General features: G+C 32.7%; 1 protein-coding gene across 2 annotated transcripts in view; it reads left to right on the top strand.

Moving 5' to 3' along the window:
- The window catches only part of LOC124353881 (putative E3 ubiquitin-protein ligase UNKL), a 95377-nt gene that overhangs the window by 68954 nt on the left and 4409 nt on the right, over positions 1-22014 (top strand). For both annotated transcript variants that reach the window (XM_046803924.1, XM_046803923.1), the window contains exons 13-14: positions 9395-9520; positions 13337-13498. In XM_046803924.1, the coding sequence (XP_046659880.1) occupies positions 9395-9520; positions 13337-13498 (288 nt within the window). The remainder of the gene's footprint in view (positions 1-9394; positions 9521-13336; positions 13499-22014) is intronic.

Below are 22014 nucleotides of genomic sequence, written 5' to 3' on the forward strand. Positions count from 1 at the left end.
TCATATCTTCAAGGTCCTTAGTTAGTTTTTTATTATCATTTTGTAAAATTTCCACAACTGCTTTTAGGTTTGTTCTTTCTAACTCTGATTTTTTTAACTCTTGAATTAGTATTTTTGTTTGAAAGTCTTGAGTTTTGTTATCTTCTGAAACTGTTTCCGAGTCAGAATTATTATTTTTATTTTTTCCTTCCATTAAACTTTGTTCTAGTTGTATACACCATTCAGTAACAGCATTAAGTTGATAGTTTAAGTCTATATCCAATGTTGTATTTACAGCAGCATCCTTAGTGCAATTTGTGGTATCTTTTATATTATTTATTGGAGTAGATGTCAAGATGCTAGAAGTATTTAATCTAGAGGGTGATTGAGAGCTACTGTTCACATAACTTGTTGCAAGTTTTTGTTGTTGCTTTCGTGACATACATTCATTTTCAATCTCCTTTAGGGCCAATGTAAACCCATGCTTTGTTGTTTGGACAAGTTTTGACTTATTTTCTTCATAATTATTCAGCTCACTAATTCTACATGCTCCAGTTTCTTTTGTTCCGTAAAATAAAACATTGAAAATATTGGCATTTCCTTTTTTTTCAACACTAGTAATTATAGCAGGCCAGTGAGGGTGACCTCTTAATTTTACGATAACTAAATCATTTATTTTAAATTTAGTCATTTTTCAGTTTGTAATAATAGCACATTAATTATAATACACAATGTCAGATTCAAAAAGCTTTGCTAGGTATGCGTGCCAGTGCACAGTCAGCAAAATACTCTAGCATTAATGACACACTTAGCGTCACCCTTAACAATCACTCCAAAATGTAATTGTTAATAAAATTATAATAAAATATGATGCACTGTAAAATCTATGTACAATAATAATATTACAAAAATAAATTAATTTTCATTAATAAGATGCCATATAATTTAGTGGCACATCTCTGTTTATGATGTTAAAAACTTGCAAAAAGTATATTACTGGTTGTGGTTTTGAACTGAAGACCCTCAGGTTATGAGTATGTTATTTAACCAGGTAAGCTACAAAGAACTCTGACAACAGAAGTTAAATTCATTCAATCAAAGTTTCCCCACTGATTGGAATATAAAGATTGACTGTTGATATTGGGTAGAGTGTTATCAAGTCCAAGGGTCAGTTGTCTCTGATAAGAAGGTAGACCTTTCTTATCTATAAAGTTGCAAAACACAGGAAATTATCACAATTGTTTTTTAAGTTCTTTGAGATTTTACAATTATAAAAAGAGTCAAATATCAAAAATACCACCTTCCAATTGTAGCACCTTAAAAACTACACAACTTTACCTGAAATTTTCACACAAAAACACTTTTTAAATCACTGTAAAATCATAAGTTTTGTGGAGCCAAATTAATACACAACCTGTCTCATACTCTCCTCCCCACTCTCCTCCCCTCCTTGTGTTTCTTTACTGATGTCCTGTTTACTGTCACTATCACTTCTGTCAGATGAGTCATACAACAGAAGTGATATAATAAGTAGTGGTAATAAATAAATTCTCTTATGAAGAATCTTGGAGCATTGGAAAGAAGTTTGAATTATTATCACTAGTAAATGAATACAACATTTTCCAATATTACTTTTTTATTGCGCAAGGTCTTTAGGATTCAATCATTCCATCATCAGGCACTTCACAAATTTGTTCTTTTATAGTTTTCTAACCACTAGTTCTAATTATGCTTGAATTTTACCTGCCTTGAATAGGGCGGGAATTATGCTTGTATTTTGTAGAAAATCTGGAGTTTTGATTTTTTTAATGCCGCTGCCGTTACTAATGCAAGGCGCCCACTGCGGCCGGCCCGGCCCGGCCTTTTTGTGAAGTCGAAATACACGCAATCAAATTGACACCCACCAACTGCGGGCGACCCGGCCCGGCCTTTTTGTGAAGTCGAAATACACACAATCAAAGGGAAACCCACCCACTGTGGCCGGCCCGGCACAGCCCGTGATGACTCGGCCCACACGGCACCCGAAGAGCCAACCGAGGCTGGATAGGCCGGGCTGGCCGCAGTGGACGGTGCTAGGCCGGAGTGAACCCGGTCCGGGTTTTTTGTGAAGTCGGAATACACGCAATCAAATGGACACCCACCAATTGCGACCGGCCCGGTCCAGCCCAGCCCGGATCGGTCGCAGTGGGCGGGTTTTCATTTGATCGTATGCATTTTGACAGAGTATAAAAGTCCGGGCTGGGCTGGACTGGGCCGGTCGCAGTGGGCGCCGTGCTTAACACGAATGAAGATATTGAAGCAACAGTTCGATTATGTTCACATCAATGTGAAATTGACAGAATACAAAGGAAATTTGGAAGTAACTCGCTCTCGTTGCAGTCGCCAAAAATTGCATTGTAGTAGGTTTGACCAGAGATGGCATTTATATATGCTTGATGTTAAAGTAATTTTGAAGAGTGGCAAAATAACTTACGCGACTATATATTGTATTTATAATATTCGCATGTTGAAGAGATTGCCAATTCTTTGAAACATAGTGATGAAAGTAGATAGTAATATGGGGTTTCCTGGCGCACTTTCGGAGCCGACCGAAAAGCAATGTAAAATACTGGTTCAATGTACCATAAAGGAAGCTGAGAAATAACACAGCAAATCTCAATGAAAAATTAACCGAATCTACAGTCGTTCGTCTCCAAAAGCGATCGGTACATTACTATCTAACTCTGTGGAATGAAAAATTAACCAAATCTACAGCTGTTTGCTTCTACTTTCTTAAGCTGTGCTTTGTAAAATGTTGTCAAAATCTGCTACGAATAAAGGATTTATCTTAATAAAAATTTAATCAATTTAAAACATTTTTACTAAAAACATACTGTACTTTAATAAAAAACTTTTCTACTAAATAAACAACATGAACTCACCAAGCTCTCTTCAAATAGGTAAGAAAGGAGGGTACTATACTACTTTTCAACTACTTTAAAAGAAATCACATTTTTTTGCAAAAATTATTGCGAAAACTCTTAAATATAGCACAATTTCCCCTGAAAACTTTGTGTTTTTTGTTTAAAATTTTAGGCAAAAAGATTTCAACTACTTTTACTTTCTAGACATTTTTAAGTAAATTTAGAGCTTTTTAAGTAAATATTTTAGAAAAAAACAAAAATCCTAATTAAAAATTTTTGCTATTTAAATGGAAGTTGAAAATAAAATCTGCACTACTGGAAAATATTCTTTAACAGAACTCTTAGGAAATAAAATAAAACCAACTAACGAACGATTTGGACTATGGCTTTTAAAACGAAAATTTACATAACGATAATCTAATTACAAATATTGGAGATATAAACTATACAGAAAGTGGGCAAAGAATGAGCAAAATTTAGAAGAATTACAGAACCTTTTTTGCGATAATATTATGAATTGTTAAAATAACAGATTCTACAGATTTAGAAGGTAAATTGTTAAAGAAAGACGCTTGGTGGATCATTTAATAGTTACTTAAGAAGCAAATTTTTCTAGATTTCCATTAGCAAAACATGGTGTAAAAGCGAAATTGCCACAATTTTTAGATTCTAATACAATAACAATAAAAGGAGTTAAACAAATTATACATAAAGATTTAAAAACCATAACAAATAAAATAAATATAAAAAACCAGTTGCAATACCTTATAAAATTGAGTTAGCAGATGTAAAATTATTAACACTCTTGGAAGAATTACCAGAAATACTAGAACAATTAGCTATAGAACACTATTATTTGCTAGACTTAGACATAACACAAGATTTTTGCTGGTATCTGTAATAAACAAGAAATGACCGATTATTTAATAGAAAACTATAATTTTTGTAAACAAGGAGAAATTAAAAATAACTCTAAAATTATTGTAGATAACGACAAAACTGTTGGAAAAGATTGTTTAACTTGGTTAAGTTCTAATTCTAGGGTAAAAATATATAATAAATTTATCTGCCAAATAACGAGTCCAGGAATTAATAAACAATTAGGTAACCATATAAAGTAAATTTTGCAAATTGTCCCCGACAAAAGATTAAAAGAAACATTCTCTTGTGAGTTAGCAAAAAATAATGGAATTACGAGATTAGAAGCAACTATTTACAATTATGTAAACGAAAATGTCCAAACTGATAAAGAATTTGATCCGCTAGATATGATTGTATAAGCTTATTAAAACAAAGTAGAAGATATTTTAAGAATGCTCCATTTTATTCTGTATCTTTATCGAAAAATGTGGACAAAATTAACGAAGGCATTAAAAAAACAGTTGCTGTATAGTTTTTAACGATATTTTTAACAATATGTTTTATTGGGGAAATAAAAATACGAAAAAATTAACAGGATTACAGATCAAATTACCAACAGAATAAAGAAGAAAGAAGCAAGTTGATTACATACGTAATATCTGCATTTAGCCTTAATCTTTTACCAGTTAACTTAATCTATGTAAAAAGAAGACAAAGATGACAAAAATTTGGTAAAGATTAAACATAAATGCTATTTAAAAGAAGGCAAAACATACTTTTTCTAAGTCTAATACATTATTTTCGACGATTCCAAAAGAGATCGATTTAGAAAGAATTAGGACTAATAAACACCAAAAATGTTGTTCCACACATCTGTCGAAAGAGATTTTAATATTACAAACAAATTATTTCCAAATACATTTAAGAAAATTGATCCAATAAATTCTATATTTTTAAAAAGTAATTAAAAAAAGAGAACAAGAATTGGAGGAAATAAATATGGAAACTAGGAAAAGAAACTATCTAGAAAACTTAAAAGAAGAACAGGAAAAATATAAAGATAGTTTGGAAAAAGATAAACAAATTAGAGAAATCGAAAACGAATTAGTTGATCAATTTTCGAAACAATGGAAGGATTTAAGTACTAAAGGACACTATAAAATCTCTGCATTTTGTAGTTAATAGAAAGACTAGATTTAGCTATGTTGGAGTTTTTAGCAGAAAAAGACGGTAAAAAAGCTGTATATTTTGTTAAAGGACTTTTTAAAAATAAGTTTATCGAATTGTACAACAACAAGGAAAATTTAAAGGAAGAAGGATTTATTTTAATTCCATACAACGATCTAAATATAATTTACTATCCAATCGATAAACCAATTATGGAAATAAAAAACAGACGGTTTAACTTTCTTTTAATGGCAATACTTTTCCTAAAATTATAACACTAAACGGCTTTAGGATCTTTTTACAAATAAGGAAGATATTATTTACAAAGAAGAAGATAGAAATCAAGTACAAAATCTAAGAATGAATAACATTCTTGGAACCATAAAAGTAAAGGATTTGTAAAAGATTAGAAGATTTACAAGAAGGATTAGAATTAAAAATAACTGCTTTATCTACAATAGTTTATAGAAAAACTGAAAGATATATCTTAAAATTCGAAAATGTAGAAGATTGTTATATTTCTAATTATTGGTTAGAAAAAGAAATAAAAGATAGAAAAATTGATCTAAATTACAAGTTAAAAATAAAGTTAGACAAAATTAAAACAAATCCAAACAAACATGCAGAAAGGTTTGTATTTGTTGGTAAAATTAGTCCAAAATGTTAAAAAGAATAGAAAGACGTGTTTAGAATTTTAAATGTTGTCTTAATCCACTACCATACTTAGAACTTCTAAATCTGTATTTATAGAGTCTTCCTCCAGAAACATTTTGTAAATCGTTTAGAATTCTACATCAATTGTGCTGTTAACAAACTTTTTTAATAATCTCTAATATTTTATCTTCGTCTTCTGTATCTAGTGTAAAAGAATCTGATTCTGTATTGTTTAAAAAATATTTACAGAGCTTTTACTATTTTTAAACTGTATTTCTACGAGTTCTGGCTTATATTTTTCATCTAGAAGATTGTATAAACTTGCTCTTAAATTCTTAAAATCTGTCTCGACATTTTGTATTAATTCTAAAATTTTATTATTTCTTTTTCTTCTTCGATTTTATCTTTTTCGCTTTGTAATAATGTTTAGTGCTCTATCCATTTATTAAGAAAAAAATTTGGAACGCGGAACGTGAACGTGAACGTGGAACATTGGTTCCTTTATGGTACATTGAACAGTATTTTACATTGCTTTTCGGTCGGCTCCGAAAGTGCGCCAGGAACCCCATATTACTATCTACTGATGAATATTAAATGTTTCAATTTAAGGTAATCGAAAAACGTGATCATGTGATCAATTATGGTGTACAATTGGATGCCTATAGGATTTATTTTTAATTTATTTTAGATATATAATTAATACAGCACTTTTTTAGTAATATAGGTGTTTATTTACCCTTGCTATACTATAAATGGTTGTTTTCATTTAACTATTAATAGCCTTATTTGTTTAAATTAATTTGTGCAATGAGTAAAGGTGCAATACATCGTTAGTAATTCAATTGTTAAAGTTTTATAACTTTCACACATGTTTTCTAAAGAGAGTAAAACTTTTTCTGTGACAAATTTATTTTTTAACAAAAAATAAATTGTAAAAAGGGTTCAACATTTGAATACCCATGTTTTGGACGTTTTGAGTTTAATCCCTTTTTACAAAATGAATATTAATATATTTTTATTTATTTTAACTGTTATTTTGTTTTTATGAAACTTAATTCACCTAAAACTAACCTAAGTCTCAACTGGTTTAGAATAGTATTGGATTTGATGTTGAAAGTGTAAGTAAAACTTCTTCAACTTAAAAGTAAAACTGTTTCTCTACTATCCTGTGTTTTTCAAATAAAAAATCGAAATCATTTACTTATTTGGATATTAAAATGTATTTGTAACAAACTGTTACAATATAAACATTAAATTAGGCTTTGGTACTTTATCATAATTTTTTATAGGCCTTCAACGTTTTTTTACTATTTTTTTAATAGTAACATTACACTGAAATTCATTTTAAACTATATTAAATGCCATATTAAGCATAGTATTGTTTAAATAATTAAATTAACATATTTTATAGGTACGATTACAGTTCAAAGTTTTTGAACACAAGGAAGTTCAATTATAAGTTATAGGTTTTGAAAAAAACCTCATTTACTGTAAATTTTTCAACAACGAATTATAAAATGTTGTTAATAATGTATAAGGACATTAGTAATTTAAACAGAGGGCCTACTATCTTTGAGCATCGTCTAAAATAAAGGTATGTATTCTTTTAAGCAGTTATTTTAACATATCACAATGCTGTTATTAGGCCTGTAAATATTTGAGAAATCTTTATTGTTACATGGAAAGTAAACACTATTTCGTGACTTGATTTTGGCTTGTAAAATTGTTAGTTACCGATAAAGAGCCAAAAGTAAACCGCGACTATAGCCTTGAATTTTATAATTTTGAGCCTTGAAAACCTTGAAATGTGCTTGAATTTTAGATTTGGTCATTACTGGACACCCTGAGGAAGCAATGATTTTTCTTTTCATTGTGAATGTCCTAAAATCAGTGTCTTCGAAACATCACAAGTAGCAACTGTTATTTCTAAATATATTGTTATTGGAATTTTGTTGATTAGTCTCATTTGCCCTTCATATATTTCTTGAGCCTGGCTTCTACTGGTTTCCCCCCTCCCATACTTTCAGAATATATCTGACCATTATACTGAATGAGAAAATGAATCTGATCTCAATGGCAAGGGAAATATTAAACAAAAATTACTAACATAGACAGTGAGTGTATGTGAGGGAAGACAGAGACACAATGAGTTTGCAGACTGCAATGGGCCAACGCTCTGGTGAATGTTTACAGAACTGTTCTTACTTCAGGAGATCCACCCTTCCCCCATCTCGGCTGACTCGAGACTGAACCTTAAGTGTGTGCGGTATGTACTTTATATTATGTGGTAAGTAAAAGGCTTCATCTGTATGCCTTCATATTGCAACGGTTGTATGAAATAAAATCTACTTACAAAAGCAAAAAATAAGTTTTTAATTTGTTGATAACTTTCATCCACAATTGTTTTAATGTTCTATTTACTGATGAGCCGACAATTCTTTTTGTTGTTGTTAGGTTATCATTGTCCGAATTAGCCAACATTTCATGGTAGTTGACCGTCATAATATGAGAGTTAGAGTTGCCATATAGTGTTATTCAGCATCAACATGACTATCCCACAGTTTATGTTTGGTGTTTGGTTTGATGGAAGATCGATTCATTTTGTTTTTTTTAGAAAGAACAATGAAAAGGGACTTATACTTTGACATATGGCAAGAATTTGTGATTGAACCCCAAATAGAAAATATTGAGTTGGAAAAAGGGTTTGTGTTTTTCAAACAAGATAGTTCTACCTTATTGTAGTAAAGATGTATGCACAGCTCTTGACACTTGATTTTCCAGGGAGGTGGGTAGGGAGGGTTAGCCTAATCTCTTGGCAACCAAAAAGCCTAGGTATAATCTTATTTAAGACATCAAATCATAACAAATGTTACATAAAAAATGTGATATCAACCACTTAGGGGAAAAAGTTTTTGCTGCGGTTGAGACAGTTATGCTTGCTATATTAGTGTACATTGTATGAAGTAGAATATCATCTCAATATTTTAGGGAAATAAATATATCCTGTGTTGAAGTTTACTAACATTAAAAATCTTAAATGTAATCTCTTTCATCGTATGTACTCGTTAATATAGGTTTTCATTATTATATTTATTCATAAAACTAGAGAGTACTTTTTCAAACACTCTTTATTCATTTTGAAGATCCCTAACATCTCATCATTAAAGTATTTGTTAGTAATTTATTTATTTATTTGAAATTAACGAGCTACAAAACAGCACATTTTATACAGTTACATTGTAGTATACTAAACAAAAGTCGATACTGTATTAGGGATTTTCTTGTACTATTAACATACATATTTTTAAAAGTTAAATTTTACTCAGATTCCTTGCTCAAATGTTTGTACTGCATTTTTGAATACACAGGACACAATACTCAAATAATAGAAACTGCCAAACACTATATTAACACGAGAGAGGTTGCTCCTCCTTACTGGACACCAGAGGTCACGTGAAGGCAGTTTGTTAACTCTTGATTATTTTTTATTTTCATGTCAATATAAATACCACTTACTCTCCTCACATTGCCGTCGTCAAACTACTATGATCATCAATATTTGTCAAAATGAAACAACTGAGAAAAAAACAGAGCAAATCAAAATGTTAACACCAAACTGAATATTGCAATCGTGAGGCTATTAAACGTTAAGCTAGATCAAGGGGTTAAACATTATTATGAGTTTGGGATCCAAAATCGACCCTTGTTGAACACCACAGATATTATAGGAAAGGAACAAAAATTTTCAATTCTCTACAGTGAGAATTCAATTTAGCAAAATGTGATTTCAAATGAGAATTTAATTAATGTAACAGTTGTGTATGTTACAGCAAGGAACCAACAGGAATAAGTTGTTGTCCTGGGAGGAAAGGGTGAGTCAGGCGAGAGTAGCTTGGCAGAGAGAGTGTGAAGAAGCCCAGAGGAAAGCCAGTATAGCAGAACAACAAAGGGATGAAGTAAGTAGAGCAGATCTTGTAATGTCTGCATCTAAGCTGTTGGGCAGATATATAAGAAGAGATATTTACTATTATACAGAGTGTTCCTTAACCTGTTGAGGAGTACTGACAGCTATAACCGTCAACCTACCAAGGGTCTAATAAGCAATATTATCATTAATGGACTCAAGGGAGTTAAGAACACTTATTAGTTGTACTAGCTGTTACCCGCGGCTTCGCACACAATGTTTAGAACCGAAGTCCTTATAAAGAGCAATTATGATGTAATATGATGGGAGTCCTACAAACATTTTAAAACGTAAGTAGGCATCAGGTAGATATTATTTCAGTTCGTGGTAAATAGTATCAGAGTTTAACTTAATTATTATATCATGTTTGGCACGTGAAGGAGCATTTCTGGTTCTAATTAATTATATACATAACATCAAGCTGAATCTGCCTTGTAATCCCGATCAAGAAAACACAAATCTCGGATCACACAGGTCTCGGAAACTTACTTTGGTCAAAAAGCATATATTTCCAGTCCTTGTCGTATATTTAACCCTCCGACTGGCTGTTCCGGACAGCTGATCACGCTGATCAAGTATGTTCACATGATCAAAATGTAAAAAGAAAGCGTAGCTATTATTGGTACCCTGCCTGCAATTGTGGGATTCGCCCCACATGCTTCCACAAGTTGCAGCACTTCTGGAGGGACAAAAAGGTGGGACGGAAGAGAGCTAATGCTGGAGATGACTCTGAGTAGACACTACTGACATCTTTTATATAGTCTTCTTTTTTTCAATTGTAATTTTATTTTTAAATAAAAGTGTTTATAACTATATATTTTCTTTTTGAGCATAAGTAAGTGGACATTTAGTATATTTTGGATTTTTAAATAAAATTAATTTTGTGTTTCGTTTGAATGGCATAATATAAAAAAGTGTTTTTTGAAAAACAAAGTTTTGACTTCTGATCATCAAACATCCACCATTATTTAAGCAAGTCAAATAATAATTATTTGTATTTTATACAGAATATCCTGCTGAGTAATTTGATGTATAACACTTTATGTTTTCCCCCAATAAATAATTGTATAGGATAAAAAATTCAAAACTCTGCACGAAGCTTCAAATTAGTGTGCCAGTAAAGGCTGAAATGTGCGCCAGCCAGAGGGTCAAGGCCTAAGATATTTCCAGTACCATAGTAGAGTTTGCCTTGTTCTGACAAAGAAAAAATATATATACTTACATAGGACCGAGATGCCTACTTCGGTTAAAAAGTGCCTTCTTAAGACCGTTCAAATTTACTTACCTACTATGTCACAGGTTAGCTTGCCATATTGCCTCGATTAAAATACTATATACGTTCGATTATATAGTTCTCGGAAATCTATTTTGGTCAAAATCGTGTTGGCATAGTTGAGTTTGCTAGGACTGAAAAGCCTATTACGACCTAGAGGGAAGTCCTACCTACTTTTTATATACTTCCGGTATAAGGGGTATTAAGGTTATGCAACATTCCAAAATAATCATTATTAAAGTTTTGCGTTACACTTGTTTTTTGGACTGTAGCTAGGGAAAGAGTGAATCGTTAAGGTATGTTAGTATTCATTTCTCTGTTTTTTCGTATGCCATTGTTAAAATGTAATATCATAATGTCAAGGAAGCCCACCAGTTTAAAGTAACTTATGTGAAAACATTCATAACTTTGTTCGTTAAGGTTAGTTTTATAACAGTATTTAATGCATTAGAAGATTTTTAAATGTTTTATTTACTATCTGCATTACACTACCGATCAAGCACTGTTTACTTATTATTGATAAAATTCAAATGTAAACAGATGTTTCAGAAAGTTTGTCAACTATAGCTGTCAAAATACGTTCATAACATTCTAATGTAAACAAACTCATTTTTCAATTTGAATTCGACTTTATTTGGTGAAATGAATGTGTTATGGGTAGTAAAAAGCACTCTAAATGTTAATTCAGACCAAAAGCTATACCTGTTCCAAATTTCAGCACAATCCGTATAGCAGTTTCAGCGTGATTCAAGGACAAACCTCCAAACATTCAAACTTTCGCATTTATAATATTAGTGGGATTCATTCATATGTATTGAAACACTAATCAGATGCAAGAAGTGCAGATTCCTGGGTCACGTGGTTGTAGCGCATTTTGGTGCTACATACTGAAATCGGCTACTTCATATAAAAAAAAAAAACACTATCTTTTATTTTATTTTGATTCGTAAATGTTATTTATAAAAACAATCAACCGTAAAATTACTAATTTTTTAACCGTAAAGACTGTGAAAGAGCTGTGAATTTGATAATTAAGATTCAGTAAGAGCCTTGTTCCAAGAACGTGTTCTGGGGTTCATAATAAGACTTTAGTGTTTTTGTTTGAATATGAACGTGCTAATTTTTCTTTTCAGGGGTAAGATAACACCAAATTTAGCCTAAAGGATAGATTGGAGTAGCTTGGAATTTGGTTTTAGTAAACTGTTTCTGGATGTATCAGTAGAAGTTTTTTTAATAACTTGGCTAGTTATAGCACCCAATAACATGTCTTGCTCTGCTAAATTCCTCTGTGCATGCCTACTCAATCAACCAGTACTTCAAACTTAGTTTTCTGAACAATTTGACAAGTTAAAAGGATTGTTATGGTCAATTGCCATCACACAATGGTAGTAAAGTAATGGTTTCAGAATACAAACTTCTCTTGCAAAATTAGCATATAGTTCCTCCCTCCAGTATTAATTTTTAAACCATTTCAGATATCTAAGGAAATATTTCTATATCAGAGAGACAATATTTCCATATTACAATTTTAAGGGATGCCACTTGAAAGAGTGTCTCCGTATCAAAATTCTTAAATGACAACCAACCGCTTGGTAAAAATAATAAACAACAATTTTAATACTGACAAAGAGCATTATTTATGTTGTAGTCATTCAAAATCAGAATTTCAATTTAGCAATAAAAAATTCTGTCTAGTAAGAACAGTTGGAGAGCAATAAATAAAAAATATTTAGTATTAAAGGGACTTTTTAGAAAAAAATTAATACAAATTACTAATTAGGTCGTTAACACATAGATTTTGGTAGATACCTTACAGTGCACGTTTACAGTTTCACTCAGTATAGAGCTGCAGTGAAAGTGTTAAATACATGTATTATAGTTAGAGAGATATTATATATTAGTTTAATATGTTAACAGTGGCAGACACATTTATAGCCGTTTAGAAATTGTAAGTTGTAGTTTGGGGTGCACGCCTTGGCAGATATCTCTCAAAATTTCAGAGATGTCAACAAATTGAACCCATTGACAAATTAATCCTTTTCTGTCTTAATTAGTTCAAATGTCAACCAACTTGGGATTTTACAAAGATGTACTACCGGACTGTAGTGGCTCGGTAATTACTTGTTTTTAGGGCAACTTTGAACTTACTGTCTGACAAGTACAATCTTGGTTCAAAAAACCAATTTTAGTGTGGCTAAAAAAGTGAATTAATGTTTTGAATTATACCAACAGATTTCATGGCCATGTTCATTCCATATAATGTAAATCAGCAAAATATTTTTATCTATCTTTGTTTAATGTCTGTTTTTTTATTAAATTTTGTTACTTTAAAAAGTGTACAAAGGACTAGGAATTTGTTTTATTTAAATGAAAGTTACACACAACAAGACTATACAACTGTTAACACCCTTTATATGCGAAGGTAAATATTGTATAGAACAGTACAATGTCACTCCAAGGCTGCCAATAGTGTTATCTTGGAAGTTGTTTCATTCTATCTTCTGTGAGGCTAATTATTGTTTACGTTCTGCACAGGCAATATCACAGGCAAAGGCTCTACAGCAGGAGGTGGACCTATTGCAAGGTTCACCGTACCTGCACGGACTACGAAGAATATCGGAACTGAGGAACCTATCATTGGCCACACTCAAGTCTCTGCAGTCACAACTGAGAAGTGACCTTGAAGAGATTGACAAGGTGAACTTGCTGCCAAATTAGTAGAAAACGTGAATTTCTTAAAGTCTAATATATTTCACTAACTAGTTCATTTCCTTGTAATATTTATTATTTTTATTGCTGGTTACTTGCTGGAGTACTACGATTTAGTTAACTGTGAAGTTTGCTATTTTTAAGTGTACGTATATTTTTTATGTATTGAATTATGCTCAAAATTTACTTGAGCAATGTTCAGACAAGTCATAATTACTATAATATCATGAAATGGTATGTCTGAAAATTTCCTTCTTAATTAAAATTAACAAATATTACAACTTTTATTTAGAAAGCTCTCCCCAAACTGTATGAGAAAAATAATTAACGAATGCTGTCTCGCATCCCTCAAGAACAAAATCAAAACCATCTGCTTGTCCGGATCTTCTACTGTACGTCTGATATAATTTTAATTATAACTTTAAATCAAATTGTACATCCCAAATTTTTAGTTCCAAGAATTAAATTGAAAACATAATTTTGATCTATGAGCAATAAATTTGTATTATCTGCTTGTATCCAATCCTAACACTGAACAAAGCTGTATTTAATTCAGTGGTTGGACTGTCACATTGAATTAGAACTCAATTTGAAGATATTTCCAAAGACGACAGTCACCCGTAAGATAAATATGTTAGTTTTGATGGTTTAGGTAGGAATGTGACAGGTCAAATTACGACATTTGAATATTCGCGAGGAATTGGCAGACTGTGACGTCAGTGAATCACATGTTGTCAGAATTGAGATTTATTTAATTAATAACGGAGAAATATATTAAACTTTATACGGGAACAAATTTAATTAATTAAAATGAGTTATACATAACCAAAATTCGTGTTTTACAAAAGTACTAAATAAAATTACGCAGAAAAGCCAATTGTGGGATAAAATGACTTGCGTATTGATGACGTCAGAAAGCACATGTTGCTAAAAATTTAAATAAAAAAAGCTTTAGAAAAATAATAAAAGAAAATAGAAAGACTTAAATTGATCAATTATAGTGAACGTGATAAATTTCGACAATTATAAGAAAAGAATCAAATTACTGTATATTCAATCGTGAAGACGCTGATTTGAACGGGAGAGGGGATGACCATTGTGTGAACCGGTATGCGTAGTTTTTATACGGAGAATCTTTCTTCTCTGTCTGGACTTGAAGCAGTAAGGACGTCTACTCGTATAGATCCTCCTAGTACAGTAGTGATGAAATTTGAAACTGAAGTTGTAATTAGGGATGGGATGTTGTGTTAGTGAACAAAAATCAAAGCAAAGTGAGTAGAATTAGACAGTATAATATAAAATAAATTGACGTCAAAGTCATTTGCTTTGCCTTTCATTGAGTATCCCATCTACAAGAAATGTGGTAAGTAAGATAACAAACTTTAAATTAAAGAATATTACTTTCAAAACTTATTTGATTCAAAGTGATTGATAAGAACAGTGAATATTTTGTGAACTTTATTATGATATAAACAATCATATTGATCAGAACTTTCAATAGAGTAATATTAAGGTTGAACCATTATTCAACCTACTTAAAAAACCTGAGATAATATAGACCCAGTGCTAGTGGTATATATAACGTGTAGCCTACTTTCATTATTACAAACTACACTTTCAACAACACCACAGACATTGAAGTTTGATCGTTATTTAAATATCAACTTGGAATAATATGAGTTAGCCAACACGAAGCAAGTCGCATAACCAATGAGGGGCAGCACACTTTGAATACCGATTGTGAGAAAATTGGGACAACAAACGGGGGCCTGGAACATAGCAAAATTGCACAGCCAACTTGGGACCTGGAGCATGGCAGAGTGGCACACAAACGAGGGGACCGTAGCAGGAAGAGTAGACATCTTTACCTGATTGTAAGGATATTCCTCTTCTTTGTAACATAAAGACATAAAAAAATAACAACATAAATCGGGATATTCTGTGCCCTCTGAGCACTTAATAAACTATAGTGGTTTTTAGTTTTCTATTTATTTAGTTAATATCCAATTTGTGTGTTCTTGTTAATATCTCTGTTCTTGTTCCTTCCAATCTAGTAAAGGTAAGCCTATTTTTCCTATCCTATCAAAATTCTCATGTATAAGTCTGGCTTTTTAACATCTTTAATCATGAACAAGATGAACGTGTTAGTTAATATATCGCAATATAGCCTATAGTGTATAAGGACAACTTATTGCAATATAGTCTATAGTGTATAAGGACAACGTCATACACTTTACATTTTGTAGGTGATGGAGGGAGACATATTGTAATGGTTGAAGAATCAGTTACAGTTTTTCAATAGTCAAATCCTTGCACCCATTTCTCTTAAGTTTTGCTCCCCTTTTTGTAAAACATCATGTAAAATTAATACATAATATAATAATAAAACAAGATTGATCTTCCCTACCCCTTTCCATGAGATATAAAATTATTGTAGTGATGTATTGAAGCCAATTCATAAATTTAAAGAATCCATGAAAAAGATTTGAATGTGGAAACATTCCACAATGTTAACAATCACTAATTATCAGATGATAATTTTGTTCCTTATGTTTGAAAACTCATACATAGATAACCAAATTAACAAATTGTTTGAGTTTTGTAAATAATAATTTTTTTACAGTTCATATTTTCTATATTTATGACACATGTATTGCTGTGTCTATTCGTAGATGACAGTTGATCTGCAATACGCAAATTACTAATGCAATAACATGTTTTGGACATACTTTGTATTTAAAAATACCACTGGTATATAACACAATTAACTCATCCTGTTTTAAAAATATGATTTTGTTATATATTTGTATTTTCTATGTTTATGTATTATCATGTGTCTGTAGCGTCTATGCATGGACATCAGCTGCTCAGCGGCAAACTTATGGTTGATAATGTTTGTTTATCTTGTAGTTTTATAAAGGTTTCCTCTATAAAACATATGTATGTTTAAACCTAATATTTTTGTTAGTTGCCTCATACATGTGTATGTCTCGGTCTCTGGTTAAGGCACATTTACTCATAGAAAGTAAAGTTATTTCCAAAATGTAGAGGCACGGCAGAGTCAACAGCTGCAATTTCTTGCTTGCCTGCATGACAAGAAACTAAATTTCGTTTTGGGAGATTATTCTAATCACTTTTTTTGGAGTCTGAATGCTGTTTGAAACTGAGTGTTTGCATAAGCTCCCCTAAGGACCATTCCGTAGTCCAGATGGGCGTAAATCAAGCCATAGTTAGTACCTGACTCAGGCTGTATTTGGCTAAAGATCTAAATATGCCTGAGCAGATTTTGGCACAAACATGGTCAGTGTGTTCATTCCATGTTAGCCCTCGATTAAGATGCATTCCTAGGAAGCTGAGAGCTGACTTCTATCAGTGTGGAGTCAGCCAACAAGATGGCACACATGGTTGCCCGCTTTATATTAGAAGGTATGGACAGTCGTTTAAGGAATGGTTTCATTAAGAGTTTGTACCCTGTATCAAAATGTTCAGTAAAGACAAGAACTTACATTCACATACAATTCTTTTGATTGACAATGTGCTGTCGAGCTCAAATACTGAACACATTTCTAGCGATGAAGTTAAAGCAGCATTTTTAACTCCAAATATTACTGCATCATATGGATCAGGGTATTTTACAGCCACTTTCCTAAAATACTGCAAGCAGTATGACCCGAACCTTGACTGAATGTAACTCAGTCTCCTTAGTTCAAACAAAAAATTAAAACAAACAAACATGAAGGATGTTTATTTATTTGACTGCTGAGAGTTGGAAGAACATTGCAGACCAAACTTGTTCGAAGACCAAGCAAATAAAGACAAAGACAACTAGTACAGGCAGTCCGCAGTTGCAATGAAACAGTTGAGACAAATGTCAATAAATAGATGGCAGCAAATAGTGCAGGCACTGAATACCTAAAGGATAATGATATAGTCGACTAGTGAACTGTGAGGGGAAACAAATGATGAGACCTAATGGTACCAAATGATAAAAAAAGAGGTGGTACCACACGCAGACAGCAGTAACGCTTGATCTTGCACTAGTATACCTAGAACAGGGAGCCAACTTGTTTATGAGATTGAAACTGTGTGTGTGTCATTCAAATGTTTATTGTAAATTACAATCTGTGCTACCAATATTGTATGTACGAGGTGTGTCCAAAAAGTATCCAACCTTGACGTCTGACATGAACAGACATTACTCGGCGGCAACAGCAATCTGGTCCCCTCCACAAGCCACTACCTTACTCCAACGCTCCTCCCACTTCCGGAAACACTCCTTAAATTCATTTTGCGGAATGACTAATAGGTCCTTCGTCGCATTTTGTTTTATTTGTTCAACATCATCAAATCTTTTTCCTTTCAAAGGAATTTTTAATTTCCGAAATAGCCAGAAGTCACAAGGAGCTATGTCAGGACTGTAGGGAGGCTGTCGTAGTTGGTTGATGTCATGTTTGACCAAAAAACGCTGAATAAGATTTGAGGAATGAGCTGGCGCGTTGTCGTAGTGCAGGATCCAGTCACGGCTTGTCCACAGTTCGGGTCGTTTCCACTGCATCTTGTAGCCGCCTTAGGACCTCAAGATAATACTCATTCACTGTCTGGCCTCTTGAGCATATTCGTGGTGAACAATGCCGTCCTGGTAAAAAAAAAAACTGTCAGCATTGTCTTGACATGGCTTCGACTTTGTCTTGCTTTTTTCGGCCGTTGCTCTTCGCGAGTTTTCCACTGTGAAGTTTGAACCTTTGTTTCAGGGTCGTAGCCATAAACCCATAACTCATCACCAGTAATAACTTTTTTTAATAGCCCTGGGTCACTTTTTATCAATTCCAGATTGTCCTGTGCGATTTCAAGTCGACAGTTCTTTTGGTCTTCTGTCAACAGCCGAGGAACAAATTTTGCCGAAACACGGTCCATTTTTAAATCTTCGTGTAAGATGTTACAAACTGACGATTTTGGTATTCCTAAATCTTCTTCCAGCTCTCGGACAGTCAATCAACGGTTTTCATTAATTGCTGCACGAACACGTTCAACATTTTCAGTGTTTCTGGCTGTTGAAGGCCTGCCAGATCGGTCATCACTCTCCTCTGATATGCGGCCATTTTTAAACCGCCTAAACCACTCTTTTATTTGTGTATCGCCATGTACCTACAGGGTCTGTTCAATAAGTATCGGGACTGATTCGCTATATCCTCAACACAGGTGGTGGAGGGAGTCAGACCGGTCAGCCTCAGTAGAGGGGTCCCTCACCACTCAGGTGCACTTTAATTCAGTCCCTTGCAGGCATACGTTTAGACAGGAGATATTTGTGACATGTGATTTTTTTTATGTTGTCATTGCGCCAGCATGGAGCAGAAGACCGTCGAGCAACGCTACGCTGAGAAGTTTTGTTTTACTCAAGAAATCCGTGTCCGAAACCCATGAACTCATCAAACAGGTTTCTGGGGATGATGTCTTAAGTCGCACAAAAGTTTTTGAGTGACAAAAAATTTTGAGAGAAGACCAGGAGCTCGTCAATGATGATCATCACATCGAACACCCGACGACCACTCCAACCGAATTAAAAACCACTTGTTCCTGTGAATTGAAAAGGGTGCTCAAAGGACATTGGTTCAACACCATTAAGGTGGTTCAAGAGCTGACTACAAAGGTTTTCGCAGAACTAAGTGTATTGATGCAGGAGGAATGTATTTTGAAGGTTATTAAGTAATTGTAATGAGACCTGCAATAAATTGAGATTTTTGGAAACCGATACTCATTGAACAGACCCTGTATATTACCTCTAAACTTGTTTTGAACTGTTATGTCATACGGGAATTACTTGTGTAGAATTATTGTGTTAATTTATAAATAAAACATTCTAATTAGTATTCTTTTTTTAACTAGTCTATATCTTTTTCACTGATTCGCCTTTGTCAATTCGCTGGATCGCATCGAGCTTTTCTTTTACAGTTAGAATATTTCTTTTATGTTTTCTTTCACTCATTTTTTTAAACTAAATAAAAGTATATAATCAATCAAACTGTTAGTTCATTTAATAAAAACTGCACACCCAAAAACACTACAACACAACACTAAACTGCACAACTTAAAACTGTCAACTCACTGTATGTATGTATCACGTCCGGAACCACCTTCTCAACTGAACAGTCATTGTCTAAACCGTCCCAAAATAGCTGTTCGATTTGTGAACTGTCGATGACTCATCATTTGCTTTGTGGCCTGTTAAAGCCGCGGCCGGTTGACCCGAGGCCGGTTAATAGGGCGTCTACTGTATGTATAAACAATTAAAATATATATAAATACGATAACATTTTTAAATGTCATAAAGAACGTTATAAAAATAAGAATTACACTATTCGTAATGTGCCATGCATTCATTTAAACAAAAGTAGCTCAGCTGGTGTTGTTTCTTCTTTACACTCAAAATAAGTCATCTGTCCATCTATGCAGATGTTGCTTCTATGTCTACATGGCTGAGAAAGGCAGATTCTTGATGAATCCTCCTCTGAATCATCACTGCTTTCATCATGTGTATTTATGCTGGCACCAATAATTTGCCCATTAGTAGGCACCCCATAACCTCCATTGTTATCAGCCTACAGTCTCCACATCGTGTGAAAGCAGCTGACTGAATCGGTATCACGTCATGCCCCATAATACCACCGATGAGATAGTGGTGGGGAGCGGTATATGCATCGTCAGCTGATACTAGCCTACCCTGTTCTCAAATGCAACCTTCTGACTTATCTATAAAAATTTTCATATATTTATATCACAATAGAAAATGTATTTAATGTATTGTAAATAGAAGACCATGCAATATTTCTCTGTGGAAGCAATGACTGTGATCGAGTCAAGGATCATGAATTACTTGTAAATAGTTTTAAGTTAGATAAAATAGTAAATGTAGCATCTAAAACAAATGTACATATTCTAAGCATTCCATTCCGTTTTGATAGCCCTAAAGAAAACTTTGCTATTCACTGTGTAAATGCAAAACTACATAAATGTATGTCAACATCTAATATCAGAGGTTTTATAGATTTATCAACCATTCAGCCTAACTACTATACAAATCATGGCTTTCATTTTAATAGAAGAGGTAAAGCTTTACTAGCTAAGTTGATAAGACAAAATGTGAACAAATACCATTGCTGTGCTCAGAGTAACACAAACACACAAGACAATTCAATCACACATAGAATCTCTAATATCCAGAACAACAACTTCATGAGCAATAAAAACACATGTAGTCACTTGTCAACACAACCTTCATTAATGTCACCACTGTCACCTTTTTTAGCAAATCAATTGCAGAAGAGCCCAGTAAAATAGAGCAGAGTAAAATAATATCAAAGGTTCAGTTTTACAAAAATAACAATATAACAAATACAAATAACATTACCAATTTTCATGACAACATACAGCACATGCCCTCATCAACTGAAAGTTTATATGATTTTTCTCAAGATAATAGGCATACTAAGGCAAGGAGCTGTCAATCATCATCCAAGTTTTCTATTTTTCATCAAAATGTTCAACATTTGTCATCCCACTTAAATATGTTAAATATAAATTTAGAGGAAATACAACCAGATATCTTGGCACTAACTGAACATAAATTGACAGCAGCAGAATTGGTTGGGTTACACATTCCTCAGTACAACATTTGCTCGTCTTTTGTGAGATCTCATTCATCTGGAGGTGGAGTGCTAATATTGGCTAAAGAGCATATACATTTCAGATGTATTAAATTACCAGCAGTTGAAGCTCTCTTAGGAGAAAAAGAATTTGAGTGCTGCCTGTCTGAAATAACTATAGATAAATTTTCTTTTGTATTGGCAGTTTTATATAGATCACCCCAACACTGTCTAGTAGACAAATTTTTAAATAACTTAGATATATTGTGTAATGTACTATGTCATAAATTCAAAAATGTGATTTTGGCTGGAGATATAAACATAAATGTATTAAAAAAAGATATAATTTACACTAAATTTAGTAATATATTAAAAGTGTATAATATGACATATTTGGTGGACTTCCCAACTAGAGTTACAGCTGATTCTCAGACAGCCATAGATAACTTTATTACAAATATAGATTGTACAAAATTAAATATATCAGGTATCATAACTCAGATATCCGATCATGATGGTCAACTTCTAGAATTTTTAGAATTAAATTGTGTTGATTCGAGTAAAATGAATATAAAAAAACTATGCAGAAGATTTACTTTGAATAACACTGAAACATTTTTGCGAGATATAGCAAAGGAGACATGGATAGAAGTTTATCAATCACCGGTAGATATGAAATATCAACTATTTCATAGTATTTTTAGTTATATTTTCGAAATACATTTTCCTAAAATTAGTCAAACTGTTAAACATTTCTTAGGACAAAAATGGATTACAGATGATATACAAATTTTAAAAAATGAATTAGTTGAACTTGAGAAACAATTTAGAATTTCCAAAAACACAAATTTGAAGTTAGTCATA

The sequence above is a fragment of the Homalodisca vitripennis genome, chromosome 2, assembly GCF_021130785.1.
Source record: "Homalodisca vitripennis isolate AUS2020 chromosome 2, UT_GWSS_2.1, whole genome shotgun sequence".
Lineage (NCBI taxonomy): Eukaryota > Metazoa > Arthropoda > Insecta > Hemiptera > Cicadellidae > Homalodisca > Homalodisca vitripennis.